Source organism: Sciurus vulgaris (assembly GCF_902686455.1).
Source record: "Sciurus vulgaris genome assembly, chromosome: 12".
Taxonomy (NCBI): Eukaryota; Metazoa; Chordata; class Mammalia; order Rodentia; family Sciuridae; genus Sciurus; species Sciurus vulgaris.
This window is the reverse complement of record NC_136473.1, coordinates 95,616,572-95,631,471: the sequence shown is the minus strand read 5'-3', so window position 1 is coordinate 95,631,471 and position 14,900 is coordinate 95,616,572. Positions and strand designations below refer to the sequence as shown.

General features: G+C 37.2%; 1 protein-coding gene across 1 annotated transcript in view; it reads left to right on the top strand.

The window, feature by feature from the left end:
• The window catches only part of LOC306642179 (cytosolic phospholipase A2), a 106,120-nt gene that overhangs the window by 14,934 nt on the left and 76,286 nt on the right, over positions 1 to 14,900 (top strand). Inside the window, exon 3 of the mRNA XM_079107740.1 lies at positions 14,577 to 14,725. Within this exon, the coding sequence (XP_078963866.1) occupies positions 14,577 to 14,725 (149 nt within the window). The remainder of the gene's footprint in view (positions 1 to 14,576; positions 14,726 to 14,900) is intronic.

Here is a 14,900-nt window from a genome sequence, read left to right as displayed (position 1 = left end):
CAGGAGTCTCTTTCAACTGGTGTGGATGGGATTCCTTAGCAACGACACAGGCCCCTGGCTCTTGGCCAGTGCTTATTTAGGATTATCAGTATAGGGGAGAGAGTGAAGCTGGAAGTATCATTTTACATCTGTTGGAGTCAACATTGATAGTAATACTAAAATCATGAAACCAAGACATTCCTTCATCTCACACAACAGGGGAACAGGTACATTTTGGGATCCACAGAGTGTGCGTGACACAAGTTAGACTCTTCAACTCTACAAGTTCCTTTTATAAAGAACCCATGAAAGAAATCACCAGTGGAGATTAATTGCTACAGGAGAAGGGATATCGATAAGGCATTAGGTAAAAATGTATATTCAGCCCCTTTAATTTAGTTTGAGTTATTATCTGATTTTTTAATTTGTTTGAGGCAGGGTGAGGATGTCACCAACCCATTGGATCAGCTTAATGAGTTTGCCAGAAATTGGAAAGAGACAAGAAGGCAAGAGGGGGTTTTAGAGAGATGAATTTCATGATAAGGTAGTCTAAGAAAGTGGAGGAATGAGCTGTACTGCCAAAAACTTTTATTTGTAAGTAGTTGTAGGAGGTTATGTTGAGAAAAGTTAAAGGCATACTCTTCTCAGAAGAGTCTTGATGATATTGTTGATTATCTTGATCTATGCAAATCATCAAGAAAGCTGTATTTGGCAACTTTGCATATAACAGTTCTTTAAAAATAGAAAAGAATAGAACTGTGATAACTATAAAAAAATCCCAATATTGGGAATATGGTTAGATCAAGATAACAGAACCCCACACCCTATTCTTGCTTTTTTTTTTTTTTCAGTACTAGGAATTGAACCCAAGGCTACCCTCTTCTTTTTCTCTAGAGTCTGCCTTTGCTTAAAAAGGTAAATATCTATAGCTAGGAATGGTGGTGCACACCTGTAATTCCAGCGAGTTGGGAAGCCGAGGAAGGAGAATCACAAGTTCAAGGCCAGCCTTAGCAAGTTAAATAACTTAGTGAGACACTGTCTCAACACAAAAATAAAAAGGCTGGGGATTTAACTCAGTGGTAAATGCCCATGGTTTCAATCCTCAGTACTGCCTTCCCGTCCATAAAAAGGGCAAATTTCTGGAAATTTCTATAGGCTGGAAAAGAAGAGTTCTTATTGGTGTTCTGTTTTCCTTGCGTATGTAGGGGCTTTTTTCAGAATGCCACACAAAACAAATAGCTATTTTCTGATAAATATCTGTCTCTCCTTTGTTTTAGATAATATTGACTATATCTATTTTTTATTTTATTGATTGGTAAATTGTCCTATCCTAACTAGCTGCATTTAGAAATTCCCTTCTGCATCATTCAAACATCATAATACTATTAGCAGCAACCCGAGAACTCTTTGCAGGGGCAGAGCTGACACACTAATCATAGCCTCTGGCCCATCTCCTTGTTTCCATCTGAAGGCACTGGGTCAGCCAAGAATAAGGCAGTCACTGGTTCTTTCCTAGATGTGTTTGCTGTCTCAGAATCACTGAAAATTGATGCCAAAAAACAGCATCTACCTCCAGTGTCCCAATGTTAATCCTGCTGTGCATTATTATGCTCAAGGTTCATATGAAGCATTGAAGAGTTCACATTTTGAACCTGACTCAGAGTCATTGCATGTTCTAATTTCTAAAACAATCAGTTGGTAATAGCGTTTTCTCTGTGCCTATATGAAACGGAATACACACCCTAACCACAAACCTCATTTATAACCAGATGAAATCGCTAACACCAACGCAGGAGTTACTTCACTGGTTTTTGCTCCTTTTAAGAAATGCTAGGGAAAACACAGGTCACATGTGATAACGAAGGCTAGTCTCAGAATTCAGAACAAGATAGAGCCATATACTGTTCTGTAAGACGTGATCAGACAGACAATGCTGTAGTGTTCTTTAAAATGATAAAATGTCACATAAATATGAGATACTTTTAAAATCCTAATTATGGATACATACTGAGGTTTCTTATCTTGTTTGGCTCCTTTATTGGACACTAAACTTCCTCTCTGAAGAATCGCCATAATAAATATTCTCTCTGCTAAGGATAGTTGTAGGATTACATGTGGGACTAACTTTCCTTAAGAGAATTCCGGAGACAAGAGAGCTTAATGTTGGCATTAAACTTTAACAAAAAATAAATATCTGGAGGAGAATTATGAACTCCTTGTCCTCAAACCAGCTTTTATAAGTTTATATCAATTCATATCTGAAGGTATTCAAGCTTTTCTTGAGAACTTCACACACCTGTTTCTTATAATGTCCCTTCTGTGGGAAAATGAAGTTTTCTTTGACATGAACTCATAAGCAAGATCTAGATCAAGTCCCTCATTCTTAAGTGTCTGTGCCATTTGCAAATTGGAGGTTGACTTCATCTCCCCAAGAGTCTTCTTAATTAGAACATCCATTTGAATCACTGGGGGCTGTTTTTCAAAATGCAGGTTCCTTGTCTATAAGTTTGGGGCAAAAATTGTGCATTTCTACACTAGGAGTGAGGCAGGTGGTGCTCACCCATAGGCACATTTTGGGAGGCAGGGTTGAGAAGCCTTTCTGTTTTGTTTGCTTTCCTGACATCCACAGTGCCCCTGAGCAGAACAAAGGCTGCAAGCATTCTGTAAGGGAGCAATGATCCTAAGAGTTTGTTTTTTTTTTTTTTTTTTTACCAATTTTACTTCCTTAAAAATGAAATGCATTGAGCACTTTCCCACTTTTTATTTTTTAAATTCCTATGAAGACAATCATGATTTGCTACATTATTATTGAAAAGATCCATAGAAATAAACACTAATGCTTTAAACTTGTTACGTTATTACGTTATTAAATCCTGACTTTGATACTAGGATCATGATCAGACTAGACTGCAAGTTTTGGAAAAAAATCATTTATTTTTATTGTTCCAAAGATCACAATGCCTATTTGAAGTCAAATAGTCAAATATATGTCAGGTACTATAAGCACATTTATATTCACAAACATACTCTTTTCCTCATAGATGTAGAGGTATCTTCCATCAACATTTTAGTAGGGTTTCATGCTCCCACAACTTAATTTGTGATTCTGTGATATTCAAAACATGTCCAGTAACTAAGGCAACATGATTTAGGTACTCTACTTTTAAACACTGTGATATTGTGAAATGTTACTCTCTCCTTCCAAGAGCTTCAGTTGAGATGAGGCTTATCTGTGTTCTGTGTGTCTACTGCATGAAGTTCAGATAAACCCATAGAGCTATTGAAATCCTGGGCTGGGAGATAGCTCAGTTGGTAGAGTGCTTGCCTTGCAAGCACAAAGCCCTGAGTTCGGTCCCCAGCACCGCAAAAAAAAAAAAAAAAAAAAAGAAATCATTATTGCTTTCACTGGATATAACTACAAAACCAGGTTGATTCAAACAGAATGGAACACTTTTAAAATATCTTCGACGCATGCCTTCCAGTGGGAATTTATGGAGAACTTTACCTTTGTGCTACCTTATGGCTATATTGAGAATCACTAAGACCATTTGAAATAGGTGTAAAAGCTCCTTTACAATTTGGTTCTGGCTACATGTTCAGATATAAAGTGGTTATCGAGTATGAAATATTTGCAGGTGTTTAATTCTTTGTGAATCATGCTGGGTTGCTGTGTACATCTTTGCTGTCCTAGGGAACGGTTACCCTTAAAGTTAACACACTCTCTGTTTTTACACTCAGTACTATGAAATCTCACATGGTTTTTCTAAATCATAGTAATTTGGAGTGTTCTTTCTCCAAGAACGCACAGGAATTCTAGACACTTTGAGTGGCCTGGAACCCACAGGAATTCTAGACACTTAGGGGTAGGGTCGGCGGTGAGCCTTGGCATTAGCTATTATTGGCATCCAACCTTCTGTTGAATGTTGTGTTCATGGATGCTGGCCTTCCACTTTTAAAAAATGGTCTTTTTATCAGTGCTTTATAGTTATACCAAATGGTGGGGTGCTTTCCATTGTGAACAGGTAATGAAATACCTCTGAGAAAAATCTTCTCCAGAGTCCACGCACCATACCAGAGAGAAGACCCTATAACCATCTTCAGAGTGATGGTGCTCAGAGACCAGAGTCCATCTGTGGTCAGCGAGCCGTGTACAGTGAATAAGAAGCATGGGCTTCTAACACTTGTAAAAATACAAGAAAATTCAAAACTGTAGGAATTTTAGAAAAAGTTGCCCTCTTTTCTCCAATCTTGAAGCAGCATCCTCAAACCCAGCTGGAAGACCACCCAGCTTCATACCCTTAATAGAACCTGACTCTCAACACAGAATGTTAATAATGTGCTGGGGAAAAGCTTATACCTCAATCTTCCAATTCATAAATGCTGAGATGAGAGGAGGAGTATTGGATATGTGTATAGAGAAGCCTTATCTATTTAATCTTTGAGCATCTTCAGGATCAAGAGCATCTGGAACTCGCTATGAAGATAAATTTTCCCTCTCATATCCATTCTTGAATTCCAAAGTGATCAGAAGCTCCAGGAAAGAGGCAGGGTATATTGGTGAACCAGTGTGGTCCCCAGACAACTCACTAAAGCCCCATGTCTTTGGACAAGTTTCTTACCCTCTCTTCATCTTCTTCCCTGGACTTGGAGATGTTGTGAGAATTCAGTGAGTTGATAGATGTGAAGTACTTACATGTGTGGGGTGTGATCTGTGGCAAGTGCTCATTAAGCATTACCCGTTATTTAAAAATTTATTTCATACATCAACATAAAAGACATTTATTTTGTAAACATTAACTTTGATGGCAAAAAGGGTATTCCTTTGGGTATCCTGGGTTCTGGAAAACTTTCAGTTTTTCATTTTGAAGACAAAATCTTTTCATTCTGAATTCCTACCTTGAGCGAATTCATGGCTCCTTCTCTCTCAGCTTGAGAGAAAGAAAGAGTAGAATGATACTTTTGGTATTCAGCTATTTTTTCTGAAATTGTTCAGGCACAGTTGGCTCCTGTGCCTCTTTGGCAGCTTGTCCTGACTTCCCCTAAACCCCTGTGGGCCATGGGAGTGTTGCCATGTGCTGTTCAAGCTGGAACTGTGGTGCCTTGCTTTTTAAAAACATTAGTGGAAAAATATTTTTGGAAAAATGAGCAGAACAAATGAAAATGTGCCATGATTCCTTTCTTCTTGAATATTGCTTCCTTTTTTCCTCAATTGGGAATTTGAAAGCAAATTTATGTTCCACTTTTTATAGATTATCATCAATACCTCTGTTATTTCTATCCATGGCTAATTAGAATTTTTCTGAGGTATGACATATAAAATTTTGTAAAATTTTGGGTTAATTAATATTTTAGATTAATTAAGGAATTTCAAATATTATTTTTTATAACTCACATTGCCATTGACTTGAAGCTCCTTGATGCCCTGAAGTATATAGTTTCTACTTTAAGCATTTTCCTAGTATCAGACTAGATTATGACTGAACACGAGTTATAGTTTACTAATGTGTTTGGAATGTTTTTGAGTATCCACCCAGGATTTTAAAAACGCTAAATAAAATGAAATTATTTCCCAATGGTCTTTCCATGGAAGATAACTTCAAGATGAGTTAAGTGTCCCACGACACATGTCTACCTCACACCTCTTATCTTTCATTTTCTGCGTAATGGAGAAATGTAATGTGTTAGAAAGGCACTCCTGTTCCTTGTCCATTTGAAACATCATTTAGTTTATTCTAAAGTCAAATGGTTCTCGAGTACATTTAGTCATTTTCCTCTTTATTTGAATTTCATTACTTTTTGTGTTTATGTGTTTTAGGGTCTGATGAATACAGTAAATAATAGTGTTATGTGATATTTCAATAACATCAATGGATCTTTGGGTTTTGCATTCCATTTATTCAATAGAATAAACAGAAGTATATTCCAGTAGTATGTTGGATAGCAGTAAAGTATGATCTGATCAGGATGGAAGAGACTCACCAGTACTCATGAACATAGTCACATGTCCTATACATTTTATCAGACTAGCATGGTGGATCCTACTCATTTAGTTCCTTATCATTCATATCTCATACATGAGCTTCTTCCTCTTAAATTACCTTTCATATTTTATTTATGTGCCTTCACATGTTAATGTTCTGTGAAGGAAAATATTAATTTTAAAAACTTTTAAAACTGAGTAATATGCAGCCTTCTTTTGTATACTTATGTAGATTATCTTTGCCAAAACAAAACTTTATACTACTTCTGTCTTGAAAGGGATGATTAAAATCTAATGGAATTAAATTAAAAATCAGATTAAATGTTTCTTAAATTGCTAAGGAAAGTATGTCTGCAAAGGTTCTATGTTATAGAGATTATCTCTGCTGTTCTAAGAATCTGAGCACTTATGTGAAAGTATTTATCATGTGTTTAGTATGTCCTAATGTCTTAAAATTTTTCTTAAATTAAAAAGTATAGGCTGGAGATATAGCTCAGTTGCAGAATGTTGCCTTGCAAGCACAAAGCCCTGGTTCAATCCCCAGCACCATAAAAAAAAAAAGTATATAGAGACTAAAATGACTGGTAATATTTAGCTGAGGCTCAGTTTGAGGGTCCTTGAAATTCTACTGACTTCCTGGAAGCCCTTTTCCATTTTCATATCCCACTTGATAGATCAAAATATTTTAGTGAAGTGTTTAGATAAATTCCAGCAGAATTACTTTTGGATGATTATAAGGTAATTCGTATCTCTAGGTGCAAAATTGAATAGCAACTTTGAGATTTTTCTTGGAAAAGAAATGTGAAAGAAATGTGATTCCAGGGTTTACTCCAGCAGATTCCTTTTATCAATATCCTCATCAATAAGGGCTGAGTGTCCGCTGTGTACTTAGTACTCATTCAGTCCCTTGAGGAAGGATAAGAGAAATAAAAAAAACCTTGGTGGTAGGTAACTTTATTGAGTATATTTTATACTGTAGAGGAAACATGCCTTGGTACAGCAGGGACACTGGAACCGCTCACTCAGGTTCAAATCTCCCTTCCACTCCTTGTTAACCATGTGAATCTGGGCAAGTTACTTGGCTGTGCTATGTCTTGGTTTCATCAGCTGATTAATGGGGTAATAATCACCCCTTCCTCGCAGGTTTTCTTGTGAGAACTAAAGGACATTGTGTCATACGGTGCACAATGAAAGTATTTGCTAAGTAAATGAAAATATTAAGCAGAGACCTTAGAACTTTACCTTTTACTTAATTTATTCATTTCAGTGACACTATGAAATATGAGTGATTTTCATTCAATTTTACAGATGAAGGAATTTAGTTAAAGATGTTAAGTAAACAGTCCAGATTTGCACAGCTGCTGTGTTTGGGGGCTAGAGATCAGCCTGTCTCTCAGTGTTGCTTACTATTGCAGCAACTTTGTCTGGGAGGACGAAATAAATAGGTTTAAATAACCTTTGGGAAAAATCTTGGCCGTTAGTTTCAAAGAAGGCTATATAGGTTGAATGAAAATTGAAATAGGCTTTAGAATTTAAGTGGATATTTAATATTGGGATGCATGTGAGATGTTTAGATTGGGGGAAACAATCTTAAGAAAAGATTTGAGGAAATGGGATTGACATGGTATGTCCAATATGCATTATTTAGGAAATGTTGCTTGTCTTCTGGTTTCTCCTAGTGAAGAGATATGAGGTAGAGAGAGTTTGCTTTGTTTTAGTGCAGTGGTTCTAAACTAGTGGAAGATTATGTCTCTCCCAGTCAATTGGACCATATCCAGAGAACATTTTTGTTTGTTAAAATTGGGGGTTCCTACTGACATCTAGCAGGTTGAAGCCAGGGATAGCATTCCAGATCCAAGAATTGTCCAGCTCCAAATGAGCAGTGCCAAGATTGAGAACTTCCATTTTAATGAAAAATAATTATTCTTGTCTATAGTAGAATGGAATCTACATATAACTAAATCCTGGTAGCTTAAATGAATCATATAAATAAATTACTATGCTTTATCACACTGCATGGGAATTTCTGAAGAATTATTCTTTCTGTTCAACCTAAAGAGATTCTAAGAAATGGTCCTAGATTAAAAATATTTCATACATTGCAAACACAGATACTGATTACAAAGATATTTTTGTTTTTATTCAAACAGGTATTATAGACATTAGGGAAGATGGCAAGAGAGGCAACAACAAAAATTTCAGTTGTGTTTTAAACCTACATTTAGCTATGTTTTTCCACTTTCTGATCTTTTGGCTAATCCCAGGGATTGCCTTCAGTGTCTATAGTGATGCAATTCCAATTTCCAACCCTTTCTGGTGGCAGTGGAGGTTGCTACCTGTAAAGAAATTCTTTAAGGGAGGTAAACTGAGATTCAGGATTTTTTTCCCATTTAATACTTGGAAATGGAAGTTAAATACCAAAACTCTTGGAGGAAATGCCTGACACTGATTTATACTAAAATATAAATAAATGGAGGAAGGACAAACCATGGAGTGTTTGAAGAGTAGTACTGAAGAGTAAATGTTAGGGAGTGAAGACTGTTGTGCCAAGACAAGGGTCACCTCTGCTGCAGCATTGCTATGACTAGGCCATCATCTGTCCCCTCAGTAATATTTACTGTATCCTGTGATGTTAAAATTTGTGCTAGACTCTTGAATACAGTAGTGAATAGGAAGAACGTGGTCTATGTCATCATGGAATGTATTGTTTAACAGAGGCAAAAATAGGCAGAGTTATCAACATTGGTATATTTGACAGAGCAAAGGTCTTTGGGTTCAGAAAGACTGGGATGCATGCATCCTGTTTGACTCTCTAAAGTGCCTCTGAGACTTGTTTTCTTCATATATTTGATGGGACTGGGGATGCCTAATCAGCAAGTTGAAGCTGTATATGGAATTGTTTTTATTTCATGGAGATGTATGTAAATGAAACCTCTACAGAACATGGTTTACAGTTGCCAGTTTTATCTAATAGAAAACAGAACAACCAAATAGTTTCCTGGGGAAGTATGTACTAGATAAGGAAAGAATGAAGAGAACATCTCATTCCCCTTCTCCCTCAACTGTACAGTCTTTGGACCCTTATCTTGGATAGTCTCAGGACAAGAACAATGACTCAAATGACTTTTAGCTATCAGCATCAAAAGCAAACAGTGATACACACAAGTCAAAGTATGGCACTGTTCTTATGGCAGAATGAATGTTTCTGCCATCAGTATCTGTCAATTTCAAGGATACTTCTGGGCCTGTATGTGGACTTGGAAGGGCAATGTTCCAGTGTGATGGAGGAGGGCCACCGACTGGAAGGGGGGCCCTAGCTTTGGTGGCAGGGACCTTGTGAAGTTTTTCTCACCATGTTTAGGTCTGACTTCATAAACTGGGGTGGCATTATGGGGAGTGGCTTAAAAACAAGCAACAACAAGATTGTGTTAATTGCCCAGGACTGAGGTATTGCTTAGTTGAGCTGGGGCAGTGGTATTTTGAGTAGAATAAGGAGTCCGATGTAAAGGCCATTTTAGAAGTTTGAAAGCTAAAACATGGAGACAGACTGGATGTAAAGACTCTGAAGAAAAGAGAATGACTCTCAAGATTCTAGCTCTGACAGCTAGAAATTTCAGTACCAATAAATAAAATAGGAAAGTTAGGAAAAATGATTCAATTTACTTTTAGTTTTTTGTTTTATATTGTTTTGTTTATGTTTTGGTTTGCATTTAGGAAAAAATTATTGGAATAAAAAATTTCATATATATTGTTTGTGTTGTCGGCCTTCTAATAGGGGGAGGACAGATTGAGTATTTTTGAGACTATATAAAAATCTGATAATTCCCTTACACATTATAAATGTCAATATGAATGAATCTTTAAAAATGAATGGTGAGCAGAAAAATCCAGTCCCAGAAGTATATATTGGTGTATATTTTACAAATAGATTTTATTTACATGAAGATAAAAGTGTATGCAAAAATATTCCCTGTTGATAGAAGGCAGAATAGTTGTCACTCTTGTTTTGGAGACTGAAGGAGTTTGAGGGAAGCTGCCAAGGTGCTGGTAATGTTTTTTATTTTTATTTGAGTGATGGTGTCATGGTGAATTCATTTTGTAAAAATTCAACAAGTCAGACTATACAGTCTGCCAACTTTTCTTCCTGTATTTTCTCCCTCAGTGAAAAAATTTACATTAAAAAAAATGAACATATTTTTAAGATTCACGCATTTACAGTGGGACTGATTATCACTATTCTAGAGTTTAGGCAACAATTTGGTAGCTCAGAACATGGGTATTGAAAGTCTGGCAATCCTAAAGATGCTGTAAATTCTCCATGTTTGATTGCCATTATCATTAAATCATTAATGTTCTAAAAGAACCACCACATTGTGACTAGTATTGAGAGACATTACTTTCACCAAATAATTATTTAGTTTGGGTCTTACTCTGGCATTCCTAGTTTGGTAATAATTGATGCATAACATTGGAATATCATCAGCCCCTCACCTTAAACAGGTTGTAACCCAGCATACCCCCATTTACCTTATTCTTGGGTTTATCTTCACATGACACTTGAAAATGTACTTAGTGGCAAGAGAGGAACAGAAGTGACTAACAGAATTGTGCCTAATCTGGTCTACAGGCAGAATAATGCCTTGACAGAAGGCCAAGAAGCCTGTTACCTTCTTTGAGCCAAAATGTTTCTGTGGGGGTTATTATTATTGTTATTTAGTTTGCTCTGATATTATGCCTTACTAGTTCTTAAGCCTTTGTTTTTCAAATGAGTGCAAAAGAATCCCCTGATTAAGTTGTTGGAAATGCAGATTTTTAAGCCCATGCTGAAGAATGTGATTGCAGAGGTCTGCATATTTTTTAAAAATTTTTTTTATTATGGTACCCAAGATCTAATCCAGGACCTTGGGAATCCTAGGCAAGTGCTCTACCACTTGCTGCAACCCAGCCTTCAGTTTGCATTTTTTTAAAAAAATTATTTGTTCTTTTTAGTTGTACATGACAGTAGAGTCTATTTGACATATTTATACAAACATGGAGTATATTTCAGTTTGCAGTTTTAACAAACATTGCAGATGATTCTGGGAAATAATTCAGTGGACTGAATTGTAAGAAACTCTGTTTTAGGCACACCATCACTGGACCATAGCTATTCAGAAGGATGATATTTCAACTATGCATTTGGGGGCAGTTCTCCATTGGGAACTTTTTGTTGTGATTGTTATTTATGACAAGAGTTACAGCCCATTACTAGTCATTCATATTACAGGCAAGGAGTTTAAGTTGTTACTGAGTACGGTGGAATTCAGAAAGCAAAATAAAGAATATTTAGAAGAGTGAAACTAAGAGTTAGGAAGCTTCTGTTAATTCCTATCATGAATCACAAAACATATTACTTGAGCAAGCTGAAATGAAAGATTGACCTGCTATTATTTTGGGCAGGAGCTCCTTAAACTACTGAAATTTATGAGTAAGTTTTACAATCCTGGAATTCTGAAGCTATTTCTGGTGCATGTAGTTTCATGTCATCTTTATGGGAATAAAAAAGATCTGCATCCCACACCCCCCATCATTTTTGTTTGTCAAGATTTAGATAAAAGGATGAGCTGTAAAGGAGATTCTGCCCACACATTACCTCTTTGCTTCACCACCTGTTTCACTGGAAATAATCAACGTGAGGTTCAGTTTGTGTCTTAACCAGTTGCCCTTTGGGCATGAATTCACAAAGCCATGAAGTAAATATGTAGGAGGAAAACAATAATTTCATCCTACATTTTTTTTTCTCAATATATTTCTAGGAACTTATCTAAAGCACTGGGCTAAGTATTTCCTCTTTAAAACTTCTAATTCTTTTTTGTGACCACGCCAATGATGATTACAGATTAGACTGAGAGAGTGAGCTCACTTATCTATTCCCATCATCTATTTTTAGACTAGGCTCTTAAAATTTCTTTTCATCCTGTAGTGTCTACCATGGCTACAGACGCTTCTCACCTTGCAGAGGTTAGGATTGGCTGAGATTGCTCTATCGAATTTGCAGCTGCGAGGGCTGTCACCTTGTGACATCTTAACTTTAAGGTCTCTTGCTAAAGAAGCAACAGGAGAAAGTAGAAAAACTGTCACTTTTTTTTTTTTTTTGGTACTAGGGATTGAACCCAGGGGCACTCAACCACTGAGCCACATCCCTAGCCCTTTTTGTATTTTATTTTAGAAACAGGGTCTCGCTAAATTGCTGAGGTTGGCTTTGCACCTCAATCTCCAGAACTGCTAGGATTATGGGTGTACATCACCCTGCCCAGCGAAATTGTCACTATTGACAATCATTTTAGAATACTGACTTTATTTGAAAATGAAGATAAATATGAAGCGTACCAGTGATGCTATTAAACTGGATTCCAACTTTTTTAATAAGTCTGTCGATGTTTTGACAGATCACATGTTTCAGTTACCTTCTTTCTATGGTCTTTCTTATGTCAATAGAGTTAGAAGGTGTTACAGTATTTACCCCACTGAGAGTCTAAGCTGGCTGAGAAGATGGCTTTATCATGGATTGACAGGTTGCTTGAATTTGCTGCTTGTTTTTTCTATCTGATTCCTTCCAAGGAACTCTTTGCTTCCTCTTCCTTGGGTGGTCTAAGAAAACCTGTCCTTCCTCTTCCTCAGACATTCAAATGAGGATCCAGCCTCCAGGGTCAGTTCCCCCACCTACTATTTAACATAATTTATTTGTATGAAATGGTCTGAGTGACTGAGTTACTAGTCACCGGGTAGTGTATCTGCTTGTCTCCCATTTACCTTGCTTTTAAAATTAGGCAATTTGCATTTGACTCACTTTCACAGTGCAGATTTGCAGGTTAGGGCTCAACTCCTTATCAAAATCAAATTACTTTTTGATGGACAGTTTCCTGGTTTATAGAGAGCACTTAAATATTTTTTGAAGGAATGAATGGTGACTGCCATCTACATGCCTCTCCTTCCCACACAGTTTTTATATTCTAGATGGCTTTCTCTTGCCTTTGATTTTTCCTAATACTTCTGGGAAAGTGATGAGAAAACATTATGATAAGCGCATTGGCCCTGTGAAAAAGAACCAGCCCCACTGGCATGGAAGGGCTATAGTTTTCTCCTTACATGTAATTCAAAGTATCAGTTGCATATTCTAAAATGAAATACATTTACTTCTACTCCAAAGGGGAAGACATGCTCTTCTTTATAATCTGCGTGCCATTCTAAACACGTAGCTTTATTTCTGGTGCCGTTCAGAGCACTGGAGATGTCGCAGAAACGTAACTGAGAAAAAGGAGCAACCATCTCCTGGTGGCCGATGTCGAAGCATTTCTTTTTGGCCCATTTCCTCTAAACATTTTCCCTGATCATTCTTTGGTTTTATGGTTTGTCTTTCATGGTCCTTTTGAGAAATGTAAGCACCAAGTTAGAAATTGAAATAACTGCCTGTTTCTCTAAAATATGATATCAAGTGTGTGACTAGATACGGCCCATATCAGTGTCAGGCTACTCACCTAGTCCCGCTACAGGTGTGCTGTTACGGCTCTTGGGGGACAAGGGTCAGAAGTCTGTCTTTTTACAAGACCCCAGGCAGAGTGAGAACCACTCTTTGGAGACCCATTGCCTTGACCAATATGCATAAGCTCAGACTGGAAAATTAAATAAATGACAGTTTCGAATGCTGGTGTTCCATTTGCAGATAATCTTTCTTTCATTTAAAAAAATGCACAATTTTTTAAAAGAATCTGAAGACTAGGTGGAAGAACTAAAAGTGGTATTTAAGAAATTAGTGAAGAACATTGATTCTCTTATTAGATGGCCATAGTCATTGAAGCACAAAGTATATTAACAATAAAGTTCACTTTGAGAACTAATAATTCAGAAACCGTTATTTTTGTTTTTCCTTTACTTTCAGTTCTTACATTTCATGTGTGTGGACCTTGGTACCACTTTCCCTGTCCGTCTGTCACCTTTGTCACTCATTTTCTTCTTACTTTCTCTCCCTTCTCCAAATCTCGAAGTCCAGCTCCTCTTTCCATAGCAGTTAGTGGGGCGGGGTGGGGGAGGCACGATGTCCTTAGGAGGACATTGCTGCAGTCGGATGACCAGGTTCAAGATCTTGTTCTGGTGCTTAGTAACTATGTGACATGAATAGATCGCACATCTCAGTTCCTGTTGCCTCAACACCAGAATAAAGAACTCACCTTACAGCAATGTGATGGAGTTTAAACGAGACCAAAGTGTGCATAGTGCTTAATGCAGCTTCTAGCAGCCAACCCTTAGATATTGGCTTTTGTGTTTATTAATTAGAATGACCACGTGAGAAAGGAAAAAAGTCACATCCTTAAGTTAGGAGGCCTTCCCTATTACTATAGTTGCTTTCCATTGCTGGGTTCTGAAGATAGGCTCCTTGCCTTCAAGGTGTTGATAGTCTCGTGGGAAAAGACAGATGCATCATCCCACCCATAAAGTAGAGTGTGTGCAATGCTGTAAGGTAGTCAAGGATTTGGTGGAATCATTGAAGAGGGAATGTGACAAGATATATTAATAACAACAAATGAGGAACTAGGAATTTCATTTTTGTCTCCTCCTCATTTGTGTTTACTGCCCATAGTTGACACTCCAGATCCCTATGTGGAACTCTTCATCTCCACAACCCCTGATGGGAGGAAGAGAACAAGACACTTCAATAATGACATCAACCCTGTGTGGAATGAGACCTTTGAATTTATTTTGGATCCTAATCAGGAAAATATTTTGGAGGTAGGTGGATCATTTGGGCATTCTTAAAAGGCCATCCTTCATGTAGAGAGATACGCTTCAGTTTGTTCTCTTGTTCCCTTCTTCATCCTCAGGTAAGTGATGTGACTCAAGCTGGCAGCAGGTAGACTACCTTTCAGATGGCGCCATCAAGTCCTATGAGCCTCCAGTGGGAAAT